The following is a 24,783-nucleotide window of genomic DNA, read 5'->3' on the forward strand; positions in this document are numbered from 1 at the left end:
TAAAACATCCGATACGACATCTTTTCCGTCAATTTTGTGATAAATTTCAGTAATTTTTTATGAATTTTCAGCGTTGTTTATTACCTTTGTATAATTATTACAATATTTCCTTATCTTTTTCTTACCATTTATATTAAATATTTTTCGTAAGAGTTTCAAGTTTTGTTATGCAATTTGTGATTTTATCAATATGTACAACAGTAACTTCAGCTCACATGTAGCATCGGTGGTTCAGTGGTAGAATGCTCGCCTGCCACGCGGGCGGCCCGGGTTCGATTCCCGGCCGATGCAGGAAACGTTATTATTTTACAGTTGTTTACTCCTACCAAACTTTTACTTATTTAAGCATATTTTTATTTCTGTTGTGAACCAAGGGATTTCTTTTTTTTTCTTAATTTCTGTTAATCCTTCTGAGGATTCCCGGCAGATGCCATGTTGGGTATTTCTTTGTAGCAGCTTTCTTACTTTTTTAGCTCTCGTTTTTAGTTCTGTTCAACTATTTCCACTTCTGGCATTTTTTTTTATGCTGGCGATCTTTTCTCCAAATGCTTCATTGCACTTGCTGCAAAGATGAAAAGAAAGCTGATAAGGTGATATTTTTTTTTTTTTTTTCAAGAACGAAATTCCAACAAACTAATTTTGACACATTCTTTCTAAAATAAAATTCATTCTCATTTTGGTGATTTCCTCACATGTAAACACACACACACACACATAAATTATGAGAGAACAAATTAGACGTCTCCAAAAATCTTAAATGACTAAATGAAATAAACTAACAGTTGGCAAAGGCATTAAATCATTTATTGCCAATTGAATTTTTTTTAATGTTTAAATTGCTATTTTTCTTTTCTTTTGAACAGAATTAAAATTAACATGAAACACTAATGTTCTGGATTAAACCTTGTATGCAAGGTCCGACACACCCCAAGCACCAGGTCCCTCGGGCGACTGAAAATATTTTCTGAGCGACTAGTCTTCTCGGAACGGAAAACAGACTTCTTCATTGCGATCATACTTTTAATGTAACGCATTTTCGTTCCTTCTTTTTGACTTAAAATTTCCAAGTCACGTGATAAATTATAAGGAAAGTAAAAAAGTTTCAGCCATAAATGATAACGTTAAACACATCTTCGCTATACAAAATACGGAAAAAAAAATCCAACTTAAAAAGTTTCAACATCAGATAATAAAATTGTCCGCGCGCGAGAATAAGGATTTATAAAATATTCAAACTTCCTTATAGAGCATATTGCGAAGTTTTTGAGTTTTTGAAATGCTCAAAACTGAGCAAAATTGTTCCTATCAATATTCGAAAATATAAGAGCGTTCTAACGAAGATCTTCACCAAAAAAAAAAAAAAAAAGATTTTAAAATGAAATTGTTCATTCTAAAGGGATGGGGTGAGACTGACTGATTGGCTGACACGCATTCCCTTCTGTCAATTTTTTAAATAACTTATATAATGTATTTTAACGTTTTTTTCATCTTTGATGAATGAATTGATTCATCTTCTCTTCTTTTTCTTTTTGATTTTCTTCTTCATTGATATTCTTGCTGGTGATAAAGCGTATCTTCTAGCGTTTATTTATTTCAGTTATTTTTTTTCTTCATTTTTATCTTTTTACGGGAAAGCAAAAAAAAAAAAAAAAAAAAGCAGAGCTGCGGAGTCGGAATTGGTTTCGAAGGCTTTAAAATTCCAAGAGTCAGAGCCTGTCATTTCTTTGAGCCCGCTTTTCAGCCATGACTGCGGAGTCGTGGAGTGGAGTCTTAGTCGGTAGGATTTTAAGGTACATGAGTTGGAGTCGGAGTTGATCATTTTCCTGCCGGCTCCACATCCCTGAAATAAATAAATAAATAAAGCGAATGGCATTAAAAAGTCTGAGTAAAGCACAAATTCTGCTTCTCCTTGTCATTTATTACAGCATAGAACCTTTTGCGGCTCTTTACTTTGGAACAATAACTAAGATTTACGTCTCGAAGTTTTTAGAACGAACACCAGGTTGATTTTAAATTTATATCAGCATCTCGCATCAATTTAAGGTACATGAGTTGGAGTCGGCAGGAGTCTTCAGGCAAATTTTGCCTTGTTTTTTTTTTTTTTTTTTTTTTTATTATCGGTAACTTAACAGTTATTTCATGGAACTAAAAAACAACAAATGCACATGCAGTATACAACAGAATGATTCCAATTCCTTTTGAAGTGAAAAGTTTACTGTTATGCGCTACTTTTACAAAAAAAAAAAGCTCTATTTTTCATCTATATACGCTCATATTATTATTTATTTATTCATTATTAAGTTTTTCAGATCAAATCAATTTTCTATTAGTTAAACTTATTGGGATAAAAGTGAATTTTTTCCATAGAAATTAATATTTCCTCAAAAATTGTTTTGATGGTAGTTGCTTTTGCTCTCCACAATGTAATGCAAATGAGGTGAAATTTAAAAAAACAAAGGGGGTGAGAATGAGAGAGAGAATAAGGGAAACAAAAAAAAAAAAAAAATCCCATGAATAGTATAATCACAAACCCTAGGAGACGGACTTAAAAATTAATGCTTAAATCCCCCGTTTTTAAAGTCTTCTTTTTTTTAAATTAATCATTTTTCAGCTTCATTTTAAGCGAAAATTTTGCCTTCTTTTATCTTAGGAGTTAGTATCATTTTATTTAGTATCATTTCAGTTTTCAACTTTCCTTTTATATTGTTCTGGGAAAGTAGGTTAATAGTAAAAAACATACAACAAAACGTATTGCATTCTAGTTTGTAAAGATTCAATTGTATTTTAGCACTACATGACATTAATTTTGCAATGTGCAATGTTCATGCTTATTGCATGACAGTTCAAGCACATGTCTTGTAAAAATTATATGAAAACTTTTTCGCTTTAAAGAAGGCAACATAAATAAATCAACTGTGCTTTCTCGGAAATGGATACCATTGGCTTAAGCTTAGAGATAGAATAGTTGCAAGATAAAGGATCATGGTATTAGTTCGAAAAGATAGATTGAGATAGACTCTTTTAGGTGCAATTTCTCTATCTAGGAAACACGTCCCAAGGTTAATGGCAGAAAAGAAATACGCTATGTCTGTTTCTTTTATCCAAGATATTTTGGCGAGGAAACAAAACTCATCACTTAATTTCCGAATCCTGTGCACAAACTCTATTTTTATACCTCTTTGATAATACACATTACTTTATTTGATCTTTGTTAATATCTAAATATATTGGAAATAAATGATTATTTTATTTTTATAGGCATTTAAATCATAAATATTTTTTAAAGATTTATGAGTTTTACTAATTACTTAATAATTGTTATTTATTTTTTCATTATGTTAATGATAAAAGGGCATTTGGATAAAGACTATTTTCAAATATTGATCCAAAAAAATATGGTCTTTAGTAGCATCATTATCATATTTTATTTATTAAACGTAAGATGGCCAATTACAGAAGCACTAAATTTCATTTAAAAATGAAAGTAGTTTTTACTTTTATTTTTTAAAAAGGCATAATTTTGTTCATAATGGATTTAAATGCTCCTACAGTTTTAAAATTACAGGAATGTTAATTAGATGCTTTCTTAGGATTTGAAAATTGTGGTACTTCCGTCGGTATTTAGAAGGGCTCGAAGAATGCATTTGCAAGCCGATGGTTCAAAATTTAGCCATCGGTAAAGCATCCATGTTGTGGTACTTCCGTCGGTATTTAGAAGGGCTCGAAGAATGCATTTGCAAGCCGATGGTTCAAAATTTAGCCATCGGTAAAGCATCCATAATGCAGCCAGATAAAAAAAAAAAAATCTACGGTTTTACTTCTTAATTAAACGTAAGTACAGTATAAGACCCGAACGGAACCAGCGAAGTTTTGGATTTCGAAATGTAACGTGAAATTCGGATCACTACCTAAATTTTTACAACATGACAGGATTGTTGAACAATCAATCTTAACAGTTCTATGAACTCTCATGCTGGATTCAGTCCGAGCCGGCCTTAGCGAATGCGGGGCCCGATTGGGGAATTCTGGTTTAGCCTATTACAGAATGATTGGATTTAATTTGAGACACATAAACAGAACTGGAGTGCATTAAGAAAACGTAAGACAAGGTTAGCACTGATAAATTAAATTCTTCATGCTCAATTTAGTGCTTTGACGGAAAAGTTTTATACCAAACTCTACAACGTCTAGAAACGAAATTTTAGACGGTCTTTGATGACGTCAGTAGTAGGACAGAAGTGGAAGGGCAGGCGGTCTCTCCCACAAAATTTCAGAAATTGAAGTCTTAAAAACGCAGTTTTAGTTAGGAGAAGAGGTTCGGAAGGGTAGGGAGGTTCAAAGGCTTCTCTCGGAAGAATTTTCAAAACTGATGCCAAAATCACAAGTTTAGGCAGGTTTTGGTTATGTTAAGAGAAAGAGGGAGGAATTCTTGACTGAATTATTTTAAAAACTGAAGTCAACTGTAAGCTAAGTTTGGTATAAGGATTCCGATTTTCGATTATTTTAAAGGGCTCTTCGTCCCTAGTTTTTCAGACTTGAAGTCCTAAAATGTAATTTTAGAAGATATGTAATGATGTTAAAAAGGGGGTTTTGGGGGCGTTCCCCCAGAAAATTTTCAAACTTTAAGTCACAAAGGCGAGAATAGGCTATCTTTTGGTATCTTTAAGAAAATGATAGGGTTTAGAGACAGCAATTTAAAAAAAAAAAATGAGCCTCCCAAAACACAATATCAGACTAATTGGTGACGTTGAAGGAAGGGGTTTTGGGACTTCCTGCCGGAGGTTTCTCGAAATTGAATACTTGAAAATCCGATTGCAAGCCATCCTTTGATAACTTAAAAGGAAAGCATGGGATCTAGAAACTAATCTCAGCAATTTTTCTAAATTAAAGCTCTAGAAATGCAGCGTAAGGTCATATTTGGCCCCGTTTAAGAAGGGATTAGGTACATTAATCGCTTCCCTTTCCCCCTCCTGGTTACGTCTCTATCAAATAAAAGTTTATAATTTTAATATTTAATAAAATATCATCTCTATTTTCAAATAAAAATAGTTGTAGGTAAACCTCCTGAAGTTTTTCTTTTCCAAAAACAATTTAGTTTTGTTTTTCTCTAGTAAAATTGTCGATTTCTATCCTAATATTTCTGTTTGTTTGAAATATAATGAATCTCACGAAAAAAATTTGTTTTAGTTTCGTCTTTAACTTCAAGCTTTTGGGGTGTCTTTTCATGGTAATTCTTTTAAGCTTTTTCTCTCTCCTTACCCTTTTTTCTATTCGAAGCATATTTCGGCGGTTCATGTATTTTTCTCCATTTTGCCTGGGATTTAGAAATATAAATATATCGGCTGCTCTCATGTGGCTATGGTTCTTATTTATTTATTCATTTTTTAAAGTTAAGGTTTGCAATGGGTTTCTTCAATGTACTGATTTTTTTTTTACTTTTAAATTCATTACATTTTACTTTCTGCAGAGAAGTAAAAAAGGAAATCGACTAAGTTTTATCGCACAAAAATAACAGATTACTGTACACAAGTGTTTCAAAGTTTCAGGGAACCACCTTTTCAATGCAAAATAGTGAGCTTACATCCAAAAGCTCAATTTGCATTGAAAAGGGGTTTCCCTAAAACCGGAAACACGAGTATGAAGTAATCTGCTAATTTTTACGATAAAACGTTGTTGATTTCCTTTTTACTTCTCTGCAGAAAGTAAAATGTAAATACCATAGACATGGGAGAACCGGTTCGCTCGCGCGCGAACCGGTTTCCATGTCTATGGTAAATACTCTTATTTATTCCTCGCCTGTTCTTGTACTTTCAAATTAATGAAAGCTTAATGTGGTAACTTAATGAAATTGGTGATACTATTATTATTGTATAACAATCGTAGCATAGTTACTTTATTTGTTTGTGAAATTACAAGGAATGCTACTTTTGGCAGCTGTTTCATAGGAAGTCAGGTAGTTGGATTATAACGAGATATTGATTGTGTTCACTAAATATGCTGTAGTCCTGAAAATCTGTTGTAGTTTGTTGATGTTGATAAGACACACACTCGGCGAGGTTTTGACGGCTGTCTTTAATATAAACTCTAAAACTTGTAGAATCTGCATTATAGCTTATAATAAGTCATAATACACGTCTTCAAATGTAGTGATGCGTCGATAAACGCTTCTCAGCAACTTAGTTGCTTAAAGAGATAAAAAATACAACATTCAGGACAACTTTTATGTTATAAACAGGACACACTTTTCAATTTTATTGAAGAACAATTTTCATACATTAAATTTAAACATCACTTGAATTACGAAGTTTTCAAATGTTCTCTTTTACTAGCAAAACGTTTAAAATATTTCTTCTTTTTTTCAGGCAAAACACCAGCATCCGATATCTTGCTTAGAGTTTCCACTACTACACCAAACGATTTATACAAAACATGCCTCACGGTAATTATTTCCTACATTATTTTAATACGTAGCTTTTATTACTTAAGTCCAAAGCTTTTAAAATTTAATCAAATAAATCTAATAGAATAATTATAGCAGCTTATGGAAAAAAAATCCATAAGAAAGCCAAAATTTTCCGACTCTCATAAAGAAAACTCTACTTCTCAAAGATGAAGTTTTCTAATAAGACATTTAAGGAGATGTATTTGCAATACAGTCATACAGGGTATCTTAAAGCTAGACCAGATAACTTTTTTGTCGCTTCATATTTTTTTATATAATGCAACATATTTTAAAAGCATAACGAGCAAAAATCTTATCTTAGACCTTGTCAGCAGAATTCATCACTGTTATTTCTATTTGTTTTTCTAAGTCAAATTAACTATAAAATATGAAGTGGCGTTAATTTACCTGGACTGACTCACAGATAACCTGAACGAATGTACATCTCATAGTACATCACAGTGTCCGACAATATGAATGTAACATTTTCTGATTAAAGTATACGCATAGGTTTCAAATCCTAAAAATCGACGAAAATTGAACATTTTTTTTTTTGGTCATCTAAAAATGCATTTAATCTTTAACAAAGAGAGGATATCAAGATTATTTAAAAAAAATAATAATAAAGTAGACAGGTTTTTTTTCGAATCGTCTTTTTTATTGTCAAGCGTGTTCTTAAAATTTATAATCGTTTTTTTCCCCCTCAGAATGTTGTTTTTTTTTTTTTTTTTTTCAATTTTTTTATCATTTAAACAGTAATAACTCGAGTTTAAATTATCATTTGATTTTCTGCAATAAAATCAATTCAAACTGCTGGATGTTTCAACCCAAAACCCGAAGTGATTGACAATAAAACAATTTTTCAATACAATTTTGACGCTATGCGTGAAAACGAAAAATATTAGTTTTTGAAGTGAGATGAAGAAAGATACTTTAGACGAAAAAATATACATATCATTAAAGCTATGGCCTGCGTTATTCTTTTACTAGGCTTAAAGCATATAGCAGATTATTATGTATTATTTAACACCAATGTTGTACCTGTGAGTAAATTAATTTTTTTTGTACGTAATCGTTGCTCAGAATTACACTAATTAATGAATAAAATATTAGTTCATTAATAAATATTAAAATTATTTTTAAATTTTTTCATTGAAAACATTATTTAAAGTTATGCACTTTTCTTTGACCAAAAGTTTAATTTTTAAACTGAAATTTGAAAAAAAAAAAATGCTAACCAATACTTAAATAATATTAATTCGGATCACTAAAATGGTTTGCAGTAATATTTAAGGGATTCTAGTGTGAAAATGAAGTATATAGTATACAATATATATAATGTACAATTCAGCAAAAATTTAAAGTCGTAGAAGGATTTCTTTTCGATCATCTCAAGCTTCAAGAATAATGTTAAATTTAGTTAACATTGGAAGTAACTGGAAATGATACAGCTGCACAAATATCATTCAAACTGTGACCAGTTTATGATTAAAAATTGTAGAATTCCGTTCTGTTATACCTTTTTCGGGTTAATATTTTTGTTCCAAATTGTTGAATATTTACTATATTTATGTATTGATATTTTAGCTAATTTACTTTGTTTCCGAACCAATAGGTATTTGCTATATTTTAGATAAGAATAGATGCGGACTGTTTTATAATTCAACAAAGTGTGGGTCCAGCTTTTGATTTTAGAGGGATCTTTATTAAAGTACGTTGGCTGATGAATACAGACCGTAGACCGATCATGATTTTTGTTGAGATAAATAAAAAATCAAGTTTCAGAAAACTAGTTATACATAGTATAACGTAAAGCTAGTTGTAGTATAACGTTGAGTTTTGACGGAAGGCATGATGAGTTGTTTCTTCATAGCTTTTGACTTAATAATTTCAAATTCCTTTGTATTTTGTTCTTCTGAGATCAAGGCTGTATTCAGGCTGTCCCAAAATGTATTTGTGTGCTTGTTACCCTTTCTACACTTAAAAAATGAATTAAGTACTAAAAGAGAACCCGAGAAATTTGTAGAAACATTTGGGTGTTTTGAAAAAAATTATGATAGAAAAAGAGTTGTACTGTTCTGCACATAAATTTTACTTTACTTTCATGAAAAAAGAAAATATCTTCGCCCTCTTAAAAAAAAAAACAGAACAAAAAAAAAAAAAAATAAATAAAATGAAATAAATAAAAATAAAAAACTAATTGCAATTTAAAAATTGCGACGTACCAAAACCAATCCTCTGAAACCAACAGCTCGTAAGTCCCGTGAACTGGCGTTGTGTATGGTAACTGCTATTCACACGAATTAAATGTTCTACAAGTTTATAATTCTCATAGTTTTTAAGCTTTTCAATATGTTTTCTCTATTTTTATAGAGTTCAAATTTGTCGAACCCCTCTGTATATGAAATTTATTGTCAATTATTTTTCTTAATCATGTATAAAATAGGAAATTTCATTCATTTTCAATGAATACTGAATCAGTTTGGACCGAAACCCCACGCTTTAGTCATCAGTTTCTACTGTTGTAAGCAAACATGCCTACTTTGACAATCGTGTCACCCCTAGCATTAAAAGAGTTACTTAGTCCTCATAAGTATTTTTCTTTTTCTTGAAATTTAATATTTCATTTCGCTTTAGATTGATGAATTTAGTTCTTAGAGTTATGCATTTGATTTACTGTTTTTTTCAGCAGTATCTGTAGGACAGTGGGTTGAAGTATCGGACGGTGAAGCTCCACCTAATGCTGTAGAAGTTGGATACGATGCTGGAAATATAGTATATGTAGCACGGGCAAAACACGAAGATCATATCATTCCTGGAAAGTTTTTACCTTGTTACAGTCAATGCTACGTACCACATGATGGGAAAGAACATGAATATGTAGAATTTGAAGTAATTTACTCCACCCTCTTCTATTAATTTATTAGAATTAATACCGTAAAGTGGGGCTACTTGGACTCGAAATTTCATACTTTTTGTGAATATTTTGCACTGAATGCTTTGTTAAACCCATAATGTGAACTGATAACCTTGTTCCGCTACCCCCTAAAGCCTTTTTTAAACAACAATTATAACTCTTTATATATTTTTTCTCTTTTTAAAAATTGGGTTCAAGTAGCCCCGCGCTGGGGCTACTTGGTCCCACTCAGAAATATTCATTAGAAAAAGCTGTAAAACAGGTGGTGGTATCAAGAAGGACTAATGATTTTGAAAGAAAGCTCAAAACGTACATTTTATTGAGCAAACTATTTATATAAAGTGCAAATTATTTATATAAATTAATATAAAACCAACGTATACATCAAAACATATTTTTAGGCAAAGATAATTTCTGAAATCGAAACATAATCTACTAAAAGCTAAAACCAATTGAAATGCTCATTATTTAAACATTAGAAAGAATGAAAACCCCTCAATTTAATGGCTTGGGCGGATTTTTTTCTCTCTGATATTATTTAGTACCTGCTCTTCCTAGCTACTAAATACTACAGGATGCCCAGTCTTGTTTTGTGAAGGATGTTTTAATTTCCTTTTTAGAGTTGATATACTTAAGTCAAAATGGGCTGATGCCACTCTCTAAGACTCTCTAAGATGCCACTCTCTCCGGAATCATTTGAAGCTGGACACAATTGTAATTTTTCCTCTTAATAATCCGCATTATTTCCTACTTCAAGGGTTCTCTTTTACTTTCGGACCCTTTTTATCCCCAGATCTGCAAAAAATGGGTATAAATAGTAACTAACCTCTTTATTTTAAAAGATTACAAACCTTACTTAACATAAATTAGTGATGAAATGTGGTTTGGGGCTGTTTGAACGCTGGGTTCAAGTAGCCCCATTTTAAGGCCACTAGTGCACGTTTACTAACTTATATTAGTTACTGTGTTCATTATATAGCTATAACCTTAAAACACTGTTATTTTGTTAAGAAATAGAATGCAAACATAAAACTATCTTGACCTTGATGATATCAGATGTTTCCATGAACTTACACGTGAAAGTTTGCACACACACAAAAAAAAAAAAAAAAAAACTGTTTAGATAATTTGTAATCATAACCTCTATCTGAAAAAAGAGGGAATAGCAGAAACTTTGTTTCGTGCACCAGCCTCTGCCTAGAACTGCTACCTGCTATGGAGAAGTTTTTTTGAGTCTATACATTGAGCTTTATAGGACCAGGACGGATTTTAAACACTTTTTTCTCCATGGGTTCAAGTAGCCCCGGTTTACGGTATATATGTTTTTTTATGTTCTGTAAATAGTAATTGTTGGTAGAAGTACTTGTTTCTGAAGCTTTTGTAATTTTAAGAGCCTGCAAGTAAATGTTTGACTAAGATCGTAAGACATTTTTTAATTAGTCATATCAAATCAAAGAAAATCTCTTAGTTGATAAAAGAAAAATTGATCTGAAAATTGCAACTAAAACATTGGAATTTCAATGGACAAAATAAGATCTAAATTTCAATCCCTTAAGTAACGAAATTAGTTCGTGCATTTAAGAATGATAAATTGCTTTATGTGATCCTCCTATAGCAAAACAATTTTTTTAAAAACAAGTCATAAGTATTACAAAATAAAAGAGTTATTAATAAATTTACAGATAATAGGGTTGCATTTATAATTTTCAATCTGTTACGAGGATAACGGAAATTGTTCTGCATGCACTTAGAAAAAAAATTTGGTGCATTTGGTGCGAAACCAGTTTGGGCTCAGCGAAAGTCTTTTGGTTTAGTAATGGAGGTTCTTCAGGTCATCTAGTAAAAATTCTGTGACTTTCATATCTTGCGATTGTTTTTGTGCATGACTAAAAATCACTTTAAAATATTTATTAAATATGCTAATGATGATTGGAACGTAAAGCTGCCAAATAAACTTCGAAACTGCTTGGAAGATACCAACGTTGCACACAAGCACCCCTCTACAAGCACCCCCTGGATATTAACCGCTGGACTACGGAAAGTGCAAAAAAGGAAATTATTTCATTTTGAATAAATGTTAGCAATTTATAAACCAATCATAGAGTAAGAAAAAGTGCGTTTACTCCGTGTAACAACTATTCTTGAATCTGACTGTGTATGCAACAGAGTATCTTACTGAGGAACATGAATTGGGTAAGGGCAATTACACGGGTAACTCACTGACATTTTTAGAGCAAAACAGTAAGTACAGTGGTGGTTAAAAAAAATTGCATCACCCGCGCCACAAAGGAGAGAAATATCATCCCGACTGCATTCTACACTCAGTCAAGCATCCCAGATGATTTGGGGATACTTTTCTGATCAAGGAGTTGGTGGGCTTCACTTTGTGCAAGGAACAGTAAACGCTCCGGTGTATATTGGCATTTTGGAGGAGAAATTGCTTCCTATACTATCCGACATCATTTTACTTCAGTTCCAAGCGTCATTTTCCAGGATGATTCTGCTCCGGGCCATAGGGCAAAACTGGTAAGTAACAATTTAAAAAACCTTTATCTTGCCATTGAACTTAAATTACATGGGGTTAAGTAATTTTTTTTTCTCTAAATTCACACGCAGGTTCAGAAATGGAAAAATGAGCATGGGGTCAGCAGTTTGCCTTCGCCCGGAAACAGCCCCGATCTACGTAAACAATTAGCGGATTCCTGCTGTTAGATGTTTCTTTCATAAGTTTTGCAGAATTTCACATGCATTCATCGTTAATCGGTCGACCAAAACTTCTCACATAATCCCATTGTTATGAAAATGCGAGGGTGATGCAATTTTTTTTTACCAGCGCTGTATTTTATACTTTTAAATCACGCAAATTGCCGACTCTAAAATTAAGTTGAATTTCTTGTTAAATTCCGAACTATGTTTTGCATATCCTAGCACTGGTACACACTCTAAATTATTATTATTATTTTCACACTCTAAATTATTATTACTATTTGATTAAAGCAGTGAATTTTATGACGCTGAAACAGATATTCATACTTTTAAAGAAATGTTTCGATTTCGAAATTTTCCGCCCCTGAAATCTACCGTCCTAGGCGGCCGCCTAGTTCGCCTATCCCAGGAGCCGGGCCTGGTTATATCTAGGCTTACCAGACGTCCCGGTTTTTAGACAAAATCCCTGTGTCCCGGTCGGTTTACTTCACGTCCCGGTGAAAGATAAATTTGATTACAGATGACTAAAAAGTCAAAATAATTAACTGTGAAGAATTATTTGAAATCATAACTTTGTCATTTCTGTACCTTCAGAGCCTGACTGACGTAAATCCAAAATTTGCGATTTTTTGTTTATGACTGCATTGTATGTGGAATCCTAGTCCGCATCGAGCCATGCAGACGTAATGCTAAGGGGGAAAAAAAACAAATCCTCTGTAATTATTTACCCTTGTTAAAAAAGCGCGCGTCCTATCCTTTGCATGCGCCATGCAAATGTTTTTCCTATCTCCTGTAAAGTAGGGATTATGTGACTTACGTTATACGGGCTCTGAGGTACAGATTTGAAAGATTGACCCGTGATATTAATTTCGGATTAAGTTTGTGAGGTGTGGATTCTTACCAGAAAGATTGAAAACAAAAAATATTTCCTAAAAAAAGTCCCCGCCAAGCAAAGAACATGTAAATGTTGTTCAAATATTTATTCCTGATTCTAAGTTTTTCTTCTTACTGAAGTAACTAAAAAAATATTATCATGTAGGGAATGAAATGTTTAAATGTATCTGCTTGCGTCATACATTCTTTATGACACCTGGTTAAGGCTCATAATTAGTTGCACCATTTATTCATAGCATTGAGAATGAACTACTCTTTCACCTAAAGCACTCTAAAAATCAACCAGGGGTTTTATTTTTAACCACCCTTTTGAATACTAGCTGGCGGGGGGGGGGGGGGAATTCCGGTGTCCGGTTGAATTTATCAGAAATCTGGCAAGCCTAGTTATATCTACTTCGTCTGGATGTGAAAGACCATTTAATATTAAGATAAATAAATATCTTTGTGCTGAACAGAAAAGTAAGACAAAACAACGTTAGAAGAAGCACAAATTTTGAAATTACAGCAGACACGTGTTTCGGCGTTACAGGGAACGCCTTTATCAATGCAAAAAATAATGAGCTTATGGATGAAAAGACATCCGACAAAAGTCAAGAGCAGATAAGCATGCAGCTTAAAAGATAAAAACAGCGGATTAGCCAAACACCAATGACAAAGTTATAAACCGATCAGGAACCAATAGGAATGCAAGCAAAAGCCAAGAGCTTTCTCTTAGGTACGAACCCAGAAAGAAAGAATTCAATTGGACAAAGATTAAGCCGAAGCTTAAACAAAAAGAAAAGAAATTGTCAGTAACCGTGAACCGCAAGAAAGGAAAAGCTGAATGGAAAACCATGAAATAAAATAAACAGAAACAAAAAATATTCGAAAAAAGGAAAAATAAAGATAAATAGAAGAAAATTGGGGAGGGGGGGGGGGGTGTCAATCAAGACAAAAAGGTAAAAATAAACAAAGGAAGATAGATAAAAATGAATGGGAAAAAAAGGGGGGGGAATGGGGAAAGGACAGTATTAAAGATATGGGAGCCAAATGTTGGAAAAATATGGAACTGCACTAAGATCGTTAACTAAGTTAGAACTGTTCCTCAAAATATGAAAGGATTCCCAAAAGTCAAGATCTGATGAATTGGGGCATTTTTGGATAATCTGAAAAGAGTTAAAATCAAAAGAGTGATTCGAATCCCAACAGTGTTGAGCAATACTAGACTTATTTAATTGTTGTTTTTTCACATAATTTTGATGCTCTTTCAAGCGAATTTTTAAAGCACGCCGTGTCTGTCCAATATAGGCAAGTTTACAACTACAATTAATTCTATAAATTCCACAGCAATTAAGAGGGTGAATAGGATCTTTAAGAGAAGAGAAAGAAAGTTTATTAATAGGAGAGAACACCACCTGGAATTGGAAACGCTTTAGAATCTTAGCAACCTGATAGCTTACAGATGGAAAGAATGGCAAAACAACCAAATTCTTTCTGATGAAGGTTCGGTTAAGAACATTAGTTTGGGATTTATTTGAAAGTTTTTTATAAATGGAATCAATCAACGTTGGAGGATAGTCTCTATCAATTGCCACAGCTTTAAGATAATTAAGTTCACTTTAAGAAGTTCCGTCGAAGAACAAATATTAATTGCGCGATAAACAAAAGAATTGAAAGCGAAATATTTTTGATTTGGAGGATGAGACGATAGTCTATGAGGAGGTAAAGAAACAGCAAAAGGTTTGCGATAAACAGTAGTTTCAAAACCAATTTCAGTACGAGAAACAAGTACATCAAGAAATGAAATGCAATTATTCCGTTCTTTCTCACAAGAAAACTGAATATGAGGATCAATGGAGTTTAAAATAGATAAAACCCCATCACTCTCAAACTGATTCTGGTTCATTAGAACAAAACAATCATCAACATACCGAACATAAAATTGAAACTGCAGTTTTTGGAACAGCTTAACCTCAAAATAATGCATGTAAATATCACTAAGAATGGGGCTAAGTGAGTTTCCCACAGCCAGACCATCTAACATAATATAAAATTTCCCATTAAAAACAAAAGAACATTACTTAAGACAAGTACGGGTAAGGAAAATTAAATCCTCAATTTCCGTATTGGTGAAATGAAATTCAGAAAGTCTTCTACGAAGGCATAACAGTGAACCCTCGACGGGAACGTTCGTAAATAAAGAGTTAACATCAAAAGAAGCCATAAAAGAATTATTTGGAACGAAACTATGAGTTTTTTTTTAACAAACTCAACAGAATTTTCAATAGTAAATAAATTGTGACTCCTAAGAGGAGAAAACGCAGAGACTAAATATTTTGCAAGTTTGTACGAAGCCGTACCAATATTGGAAACAATCCGCCTGAAAGGAATACCAGCTTTATGCACCTTAGGTAAAGCATAAAATCTAGCACAATTAGCAATAGATGGAACAACAGAGCGTTTAACATTTGAAGGAATAGACTTAACAGACTTGACAGCAGATGAAATAGTTTTTAACTCTTTATCGCTAGGATCTTTAGAAATTTCAGCATATGGCCCAGAAGAAATCAAATCATTAGTTTTATCAACATAAGATGATTTGTCAAGAACAACAATTTGGCTACCCTTGTCAGCTTTGGTAACAACCAGATCAGAATTCGAAACTAAGTCTTTAACAGAACGGGCTAACAGGTATTAGCAAATACAGGTTTAGAAATTTTCGAGTTAAAGTCAACATTAGAAGCTATAAGATGCCGAATCGAATCTTTTTGAGAGGAAGTTAAGGCACTAAATTTAAAAGCTTTCTCAACAGGAGCAATAAGCTTTGAAAAAGAAGGTTTAACACTCACAGCAAAATTATCATTACATTTTAGAACCTCAATTTGAGAATTGCTTAATGGAACGCTAGAAAGATTAACAACAACATTCTTATTAACAACAGGTAAATTATCAAGAGGAACGACATGATAAGATTTACAAAGCATAGCTAATTTCTTTTTCAAAACAATTTGATGTTTTTCAGAGGAACGAAGGGTTCTAGACCAAGAATTTCTGTCAATAATGTTAAAGTCGGGAATGGAATTAGAAACCGAAAGATGTAAATCATAAAGTTCACGTTCAATAAACGATAAATGCTTCCTAGTTTCCTGGATCGAAGCTCTGAGTAAAGCCAATTTCGACCGAAAGATTACTTTGTCAATTTTGACAGAACGTGGTAAATTACATTTCAAAGAGATAAACTTCGGAATAATTTTCTTGCGCCTACACTCTTGAAGAAATTTTAAATGGTTCAAAAAAACGAAATTTCCAGGTGGGTGTTCTCTCCTATTAATAAACTTTCTTTCTCTTCTCTTAAAGATCCTATTCACCCTCTTAATTGTTAGGGAATTTATAGAATTAATTGTAGTTGTAAACTTGCCTATATTGGACAGACTCGGCGTGCTTTAAAAATTCGCTTGAAATTGCATCAACATTATATGAAAAAAAAAAAAACAATTAAATAAGTCTAGTATTGCTCAACATTGTTGGGATTCGAATCACTCTTTTGATTTTAACTCTTATCAGATTATCCAAAAATGTCCCAATTCATCAGATCTTGACTTTTGGGAATCCTTTCATATTTTGAGGAACAGTTCTAACTTAGTTAACGATCTTGCAGTGCAGTTCCATATTTTTCCAACATTTGGCTCCCATATCTTTAATACTGTCCTTTCCCCATCCCCCCCTTTTTTTTCCCATTCATTTTTATCTATCTTCCTTTGTTTATTTTTACCTTTTTGTCTTGATTGACCCCCCCCCCCCCCCCCAATTTTCTTTTATTTATTTTTATTTTTCCTTTTTCGAATATTTTTTGGTTTCTGTTTATTTTATTTCATGGTTTTCTATTCAACTTTTCTTTCTTGCGGTTCACGGTTACTGACAATTTCTTTTCTTTTTGTTTAAGCTTCGACTTAATCTTTGTCCAATTGAATTCTTTCTTTCTGGGTTCGTACCTAAGAGAAAGCTCTTGGCCTTTGCTTGCATTCCTATTGGTTCCTGATCGGTTTATAACTTTGTCATTGGTGTTTGGCTAATCCGCTGTTTTTATCTTTTAAGCTGCATGCTTATCTGCTCTTGGCTTTTGTTGGATGTCTTTTCATCCATAAGCTCATTATTTTTTGCATTGATAAAGGCGTTCCCCTGTAACGCCGAAATACGTGTCTGCTGTAATTTCAAAATTTGTGCTTCTACTAACGTTGTTTTGTCTTACATTTATTATTGTTTTCTCTTTAGGTTCTCGTTGATCCAGATGGAGATGCGTATGAATGGAAAGAAGCAGAAGGTTCAGAAATCTTGCCAAATGCAGTGCAAGGTGGTACTACAGCCGATGGCGAACCATTGTACATTGGCAGAGTTATGCACAATGATGCAATGTGCTGCGGCAAAGTCCATCCGAGCGACGGGGTGCTCATCGTTCCTTATGGGACAGAGGAACATTCCTTCAGTAATTTCGAATATCTCGTTGTGAAAAGTGCCGAAGAAAGTGTTGAAGAAAATGTTGAAGAAGAGGTTGAGGAATAAAGGGAATTTATGGGCTATGAATTAGATTAGCTTATTCAGCAATGCCAAGAACCTAGTTTTTTTTTTCTCTTTTTTCTTTTTTTGGTTCCAAACGAGACATTTTACTGTTTGATATTTTAAACCGCAACCTTCCTCAAATTTGCGCATGCGTCAGGTAGCTTCTGATTTTATCAAAATAGGGGAGATATTGATAAGAGAGATAACGAATGTGAGGGGATTTTTTTTTTTGTTTGTTTGTTTTGTTTTGCTTTCCGTTGGATTCGTTTATTAGAGGCGTTGGTTTGAGTTGAGGCTTTTTTTTTTTTTTAAATTTATTCCCCTTCCTTATCGGTAAAGCAGAAATGCTACCATGGTGCATTATCTTCATCAAGCTCTCACCCCTTTTTAAAATAGAACCGTTCAACGGTGCTAGTCGCGGCTTTCGAGATCAGACAGTAATTTTGCAATCAAAATTTTTCAATTTTCATCTATCAAGTTTGTTGCTAATTTTAAAAAGCCTTGATCGATGCCTGTGAGTCTTTCGACTGCTAAGATTGCTAATGTTTTGAAGCAATTGAGTTCAAATACTTAATATAATATCTTCATAGTCAAAAAGTTTTATTATAAAAATTCTCAAATGGCTATGGATATTTTTTCAAAAGTAAGAAAATAAAAAAATAATAAGCAATGCTTTTTTAGCGTGTATTTCAGCAAGTTTTTTTTTTTTTTTTTTTTTTCTTTTTAGTATTCTGCTGTTTACCATCTAAATTTGTTCACGTGTCGCCGCAAAGTCTAATGATGTATTTAAAAAGAGCAACAGTGAAGAAAGGTTTGTTACTTATGTTTTGCATTTGCGCATTTCGTGCAACTTCCTTTTAAGTAAGAGCCTTGAAAACATCGGAACGTAAAGTGAAATGCACAAACTAAAATGAAATAGCTGCAACGAAACAAACACAATTAAAAAAAGATGCAGTAAAAAAAACATTTAGTTGAGGCTTGAAAGTTGAAAGGTTGACAAGTAAAACTACATATCTGAAGAACTAAGTTACAGTAAGTTGTCGAATAAGAAATTTTTTTTTTCTTTTTTAAGAAATCAAAAAAGATGACAATATTTCCAAAAATCGGGAAGAACACCCTTGTTCCCCCGTTATTTCAAAAGCTAAAAGCTAAATGAAGAAATAACAAATAGTGTTCTGAAGTTTTTAAGATTTTCCATTTTAAATATTTGTACAGCAGTTCCTATCGTGTTTCCGAGGCAAACTTGTCACGAACTACGAAAATAACACAAAAAGAAAGCATTTCAAAATTAATATAAAAACAACAAATCATTACAAAATATTATGAACATTTTGAACATTAACTATATTGTAGTAAATCGGCGAGATAAATACAGATCTCTGATTTTATCTTGGAAAATAACTAATTCTCAATTAATCAGTTTGGTGTATGAATGTTGAGTTAGATATGTAATCAGACTTTTCGGGGGGATTGGGTGGAGGATGTTCATTTGCAGTCCTTTTATGTTCAGTGGATGATGTGACATTGATGAAAACAAATGCCGATGTTCAACATTGATATGTCAGTGGCTGGTGTATAAACGATACAATAGTGACACGTAATACACGTCTCATGATTTCGAAGTAAAACTTCAAACTTTTAACTATACACTTTTTATTTAGCCTTAAAAAACTCCTTAAACATGATAATTGCTTTGCTCGTATTGTAGCATTTAAGAGTAAATAGTTAATATAGTAGTATTATGCCATTCCACGGAAAAAACGGACACTTAGTCTCGCTCGTAACAGCTCATATATTTCATTATAAATAGTAGTTTAAAACGGTAATGAACAAAATTTTGTTTCTAAAAAAATCAAAAACATGAGTGTGATTCTTTAAGCAAAATATTTTTTATTACTTATGAAATATATGAGCTGTCACATACAGGATCGAACGACGGATTTTCCGTGGAACGGCCCTATTGCGTAATTCCTTGATTTTCTCCAATGCTGTTTTATTTATTTTTTGAAATGTGCCTCCATTGTCTGTGATAAATATATAAATACATGCATGAAAAATGTTTCCACGCGAGAGAGAATTTGGCAGTGCTTATGATCACGTATTAATTTATAACTCTAAAACTCTTTATTTGGTTACACGCCACTGTATCTCAAATCTTTTCATATAAACATGGAATTTATGTCGCTTACATTCCGAATATTTTTGGATAAAAAAAACCTAGCAAAACTTGTGTGTTTGAACAAAAGGAAGCATAGTGACCTGTTTAAACAAAGGAATGACCGAATGACCTGCTATCGAGAATCGAGTCTTAGTCATTGCTTATTTATCCGAATCATGCAGTTTTTTTTGCTATTTCTCATTTTAATTGAATCAATGAGTGCAAAAGTCAGTCATTTCCTTTGGCAAAACTCTGGAGCTGACTATTTTTCGGACTTATTGATTCAATTGAAAATTAAATTTTTTCTTTCATTTTCTCGCTGATTCTTTTCATTCATATTGCATTCCCTCATGTTGCATAAAACATGAATTCAATTAATAAACGTAATAGCTTTTGTAATTTGTTTCATAAAATATTCCAAACTCCATCAAATTGCTTGTATTGTAGCATTGAATATTTCCTCTAAAATGTATTATATCAGGCTTTTGAATACTTTTGCATAACTCGCAGTAAGAATTTATTTTGTGTTAATAAAGTCTAGAAATATTTTAAGGACATTCTTTATTGTGATATTTGTCTGTTATTAATCATAAAGATCGACGTTGTATGCGAAAAAAAGTCACGATTTATTTTTGAAATTTTCATTTCACAGTGGCAGAAAGTTATGAAAAACGAGGGTGTTATCAAAAGGTGGAACTTATTAAATTGGCCAGAAAGAATTCCCATTCCTGAAACGGCTGTAGTCCTCTATCTCATTCTTTCCCCCCCTCCCCCAAGACTTAAATTTTAATTTAATGTTTCATGATTTTTCTACATTTGGCGAACTTCTTTTGTATGTTTAATTCCAATGGTTTTATTTAGTTATTTGATGATGGATTTTTTCCTATTTCAATGTAACTTTTTGTTTTGTTTCATGGCTGTTTTCAAGCATTTAAATTTTAAATTTTAGCTATACTTATTTTGGCAACGTTGGACAAACAGATAAGCGCTTTGTTTTTACTAGTTGGGCGAAATTTTTTGAAATTTTGCCACCTGTTCCACGTTATGATAATTCCCCTTAAAATGTTAAAAAAAAATGGTTTTTACGGTTGACGATGATAATTTTTCCAAATGGAACTACAAATTTTGCCTAATAGAACTCCAAACTGTCTCCGAATGATGAAAATTTTGCTGAATGATGATGTTTTTGCAGAATCGTCAGACAAAAATTGACGAATGAGGAAGGTTTTGTGAAATCAAGTGACCTCTCATCCATCGGGGCTCCCCTGGGCCTGCCATGTTGAGCTGGATACGCCCTTGACCGCGTGTGTTGAAAATGCTGCGGGTGCTCAAACTCGAAAATCGTAGCAATTTTTTTTATTTCTGAAATCAATCCAATTTGATAGATTGATTTTTATTTCTGAAACGAACACAATTTGATCGATTGATTTTTTTTGTGATCTCAAGTGACATGGTTGTTGCGTGTCCTCCTTAAAACAATTCTTTGCACGCTCGTCATTAAGGGGGAGGGGGGTCACTTGCCTGCCAGCCCCCTGTGGGCCCTCATTCTATGCTTCCCTGGGGAAGCGCGCCCTACAGATTGGAAATGTAAAGGGTAATAGTGGTGCCATCTGTTGGCTGCTTCTCTTATAAAACTGAAGTATGGATTCGCATTATTAACAAATCATGCAAGCAGAATTTTTTTTTTGGTAACCCCAATTTCCAAATGGATCAAGGGTATGTTTTTAAAAGCTATCACAAGACAAGTAATTTCAATTTGACATTTGTTTAAAAACTATTTAAATAACTAATCTTAAACAATTAAATGCACTTATTAAATGTTATGCACATAAAAATATTTCACAAGGAAAACGAGACAACCACATCATAGTGATTTTACGTTGAACTTTAAAGTTTAGGAAACTTTTAGGGTTAGAGGGAAAAAAAATGGTGTTTCTATTAGTGTTTTAGGGGATGGAAGACGGGAGGGGGGGGGGGGTTATAGGTGATTTTATTTGGAATAACTTTGAAATTAATGTCTTTAAGATGCAATTCTTTTTGTCGACTTCAGGGGATTCAGCTCTTCTCCGGAAATTTTTTCACATTTAAAGCATTTAGCGCAGTTCTAGGCTATGTTTAGTAACCGTAGCCGAAAAGGTGTGGAATTTTTTTTTCATGACTGAAGTCAACTTTAGGCTATCTTTGCGGAAGAAGAGTTTACTGGTTCTAGCGCGGGCAATTTCTAAAATTGAAATGTATACTTATCTTTAGCGTCGTTGAGAAAATGAGTGAGGTTCGCGGATTCTTTTTGCCTGTTTTTCGATATTCAAGTCTAAAAAACGCAATCGTGGGATCTTTACTGGCATTTGGTGGATGTTCTATCTGCCTTTTCACGATAGCACTTTTTATAAGAATACATGCATATTATTTTGAAGTTCCAGTTATACTTATTTTTTCCTTCCACTTTACTGGCCACTGAAACTTGATACCCTTACAAAAATTTCTGGATCCGCCCCTGGAGTCAAACAGGTGGGAGCTACGAAAGCCCTCCTCGTAGTTTGGGCAATCTTTGGCGATGCTAGAAGCAAGGGCGGATTCAGCTTCTGGTATTGGAAGATGTCATTTCCGGGGAGGAGGGGATCATCATAAGTGTCATTTTTGGGCATCAATGCGGGATTTAGGGAAATTTTTTCGAAGCATAAGTCTTGATAACACAGCTTTCGGCAATCTTTTTTCACTTACAGGAGGTAGGGGATCGGCATCATGACCCCCAAGTGATCCGTGCCTGGTTAGGATTGTTGAAGGCCCCCAAAACTTTTTTTACATTGAAGTTAAAAAAACTCCATTTTAGACTGCATAATGAGGAGTTATGAGAATTCTTTGGAAATTTTTGAAAATAAAATATCTAAAAATGCGTTATGTTTTGAGACGTTAGAAACGATTTTGATGGCTCTCCTGGGAATTTTTTTTTTTTTTTTTTTTGACATTTAAGCTCTAGGAACGCAATTTTAAGATCATTGTTGATATAGAAGAAGAGCCTCGATATTCGGGAGTTCTCGTTCCTAAATCAGTCTAAAGTTATCTAAGGCGACATAAGACGAAAGACTGAAGAAGTTCGATCAATTAAGTTGCTTGAAATTGACACCCCATCAACGACATTTTGTGCTATGTTTGACCAAGGTAAGGAAGAACGGCATATAAGCGGCTATCCTTCTGAAATTTTTTGACCCGGAGCTCTTAAAAATGCAATTTTGAGTTAATTTTGATGACATTAGGGTAAAACGAGGGCATTGGGGCCAGCCTTAGGTATTTTCAAAAATTAGAGGCCTAAGTTTTTTTTCCTCTCTTTGATGTCGTCAAGGGTGTCCTAACTCCCTTCGGGATCCGTGTTTGTGTTTAGGAGCAACACTTGAACTTTCCGCCCGAAAATAGAAGTTGCCTTGGAGCACGGGCGGTCCTTGGCTCGCCTCAGCCCCCAGATCCGTCACTGGGAATAAAAAATCCTTATCTTTTATAATATTAATTTTGCAGGGTATTTTCCACCCCTAGCAAAGTTCCACCAGGGCGAGCGCCCCCTCTCCCCCTCCCCCCGTTGTACTCGTTTTCTGATTTTCTCTTAAATACAGATCAAATTGAGATGCAAAATTCAGTATTCCAGTGGATTCACTTTTATTCTCCGAATCCTCCTTCTCGGCATTTCTACATAAAGGTATTAAAAAATATCCGCAAAATAGGAAACATTCTCTAAAAGCTAAAACGAGGCAACATTTTCAATGTTTTTTTTTTCGATTTTATTGTCTTTCCGTTTTTTTTTTTTTTTTGCAGTTAATTTATGGCCCTAAGATAATTCTGGGCGTCAAAAATAAACAAGGAGCATAAAATTGTGCTTGATCATAGTATGCATTGCATTTGTGTGCATGAAAGATTCCACAAAACATGCTCGTCATTTCAAAATTTTCCATGGGGCGGGGAGGACAAAGAATGTCAACGTAAAGCCATGGGCGGATTTATGGGGGGTCAGAGGGGGGCAATGCCCCCCCAGTTTTGGGAGGACTTTATGTAGTAACAACACATCTTCCAAAAATTAAAAAAAAAAAAAATCATTATTTTTTCGTTTTTGAATAGTTCAGAAGAGCATGGGTGGATTTATAGGGAGGGGGGGGGGGGAGGCAAAGAGGACAATGCTCCCCAGTTTTGGGAGGAGGTTATATAATAATAACTTATATTCCAAAATCTTATAACAAAAAAAAATCATGATTTTTTTTCTTTTTTAAATAGGAAATTAAAGTTTATTTTTTCTTTTAAACTTAAAATAGCCGTTTCTTACAAAGTTTGAACAATACTGTACAAGTGTATAATCTACTACTCAATTTCAGAGGCTGGAAAGTGCAAATTATTGATAGGTTCTAAAATCCCTGAAAAGAATTGGCGCAGTATAGCCTACAAGGGCTCTTGAACCAAAAACCCAATCTAACCAACCAAAGCTTGAAAATAATTAGACAAGTCTTTGAAACTCCTAAGCAAAGTGTGCTTCAATTTTATTTCTTATCAAGTGTATACAATGGCTCCCAAAAGTTTTTGTACACCTTGAGATTTTGTAGTAAAACCAAAATAACGCAAAACTGAATTCGAATATGAAGTCCAATTTTTTTTTCGCACCATTCCTATGCCATTCTGAATAAAACCCAGTATTTTTTTTTTTTTTCAAAATATTGCCACATTTTATTTTTGAAATTTGTCAAAAAACAAAGAGACAGAGAAAAATACGCCACAAAAGTCATCGTACACTGAAATATTTTCGAATAAATTCATGATTAAAATTATCATATGTCGTTTTTTTTATTATTTTGGCATTGTATTGACCCTTAAAAGTCATTTGGCTTAATTTTTTTGTGTATTTATTCCCTAATATTCTGCTTATTATTTTTAAATGGCTGGTATGCGTAGAAAACAACAAACACGATTCGAAATTTGTTTTTGTTTTTTTTCCTCACAGTAGACATAAATTGGTTTAAAATATCTGTAAGTTAGTTAATTTATACCATTCTATAGTGAAGTGCTTGATAAAATGCTTTTAAGACAAGAATCGGATCGAAAACAAGGTAAGAAAAGGTCAACTGGCAAAGTTAACAAAGCGTGATCGGAGGTTTA

General features: G+C 33.2%; 1 protein-coding gene and 1 non-coding gene across 3 annotated transcripts; both read left to right on the forward strand.

Annotated features, from left to right (window-relative positions):
* The first annotated feature begins 220 nt into the window (after nt 1-220).
* Trnag-gcc (transfer RNA glycine (anticodon GCC)) lies at nt 221-291 on the forward strand. Its single transcript has one exon. It is a non-coding gene; the product is annotated as a tRNA-Gly (tRNA).
* Nucleotides 292-6,361: 6,070 nt separating this feature from the next.
* On the forward strand, nt 6,362-20,217 carry LOC129219326 (uncharacterized). 2 transcript variants are annotated; one of them, XM_054853677.1, is made up of 3 exons: nt 6,362-6,439; nt 9,132-9,334; nt 17,211-20,217. In XM_054853677.1, the coding sequence occupies exons 1-3, from the start codon at nt 6,430-6,432 to the stop codon at nt 17,496-17,498; spliced, it is 501 nt and encodes a 166-aa protein (XP_054709652.1). In that variant the 5' UTR covers nt 6,362-6,429; the 3' UTR covers nt 17,499-20,217. The 2 variants fall into 2 exon arrangements, with proteins under 2 accessions (XP_054709652.1, XP_054709654.1); XM_054853679.1 differs by having other exon boundaries at nt 9,135-9,334.
* Nucleotides 20,218-24,783: the final 4,566 nt, after the last annotated feature.

The sequence above is a fragment of the Uloborus diversus genome, chromosome 3 (genome assembly GCF_026930045.1).
Source record: "Uloborus diversus isolate 005 chromosome 3, Udiv.v.3.1, whole genome shotgun sequence".
In the NCBI taxonomy this organism is placed as follows: domain Eukaryota; kingdom Metazoa; phylum Arthropoda; class Arachnida; order Araneae; family Uloboridae; genus Uloborus; species Uloborus diversus.

What these genes read in the sequence shown, in the direction of transcription:
- LOC129219326 (XM_054853677.1), top strand. An exon ending in ATGAATATGTAGAATTTGAA is followed by an intron (nt 9,335 to 17,210) that starts GTAATTTACTCC and finishes TTTTCTCTTTAG; the next exon opens with GTTCTCGTTGATCCAGATGG.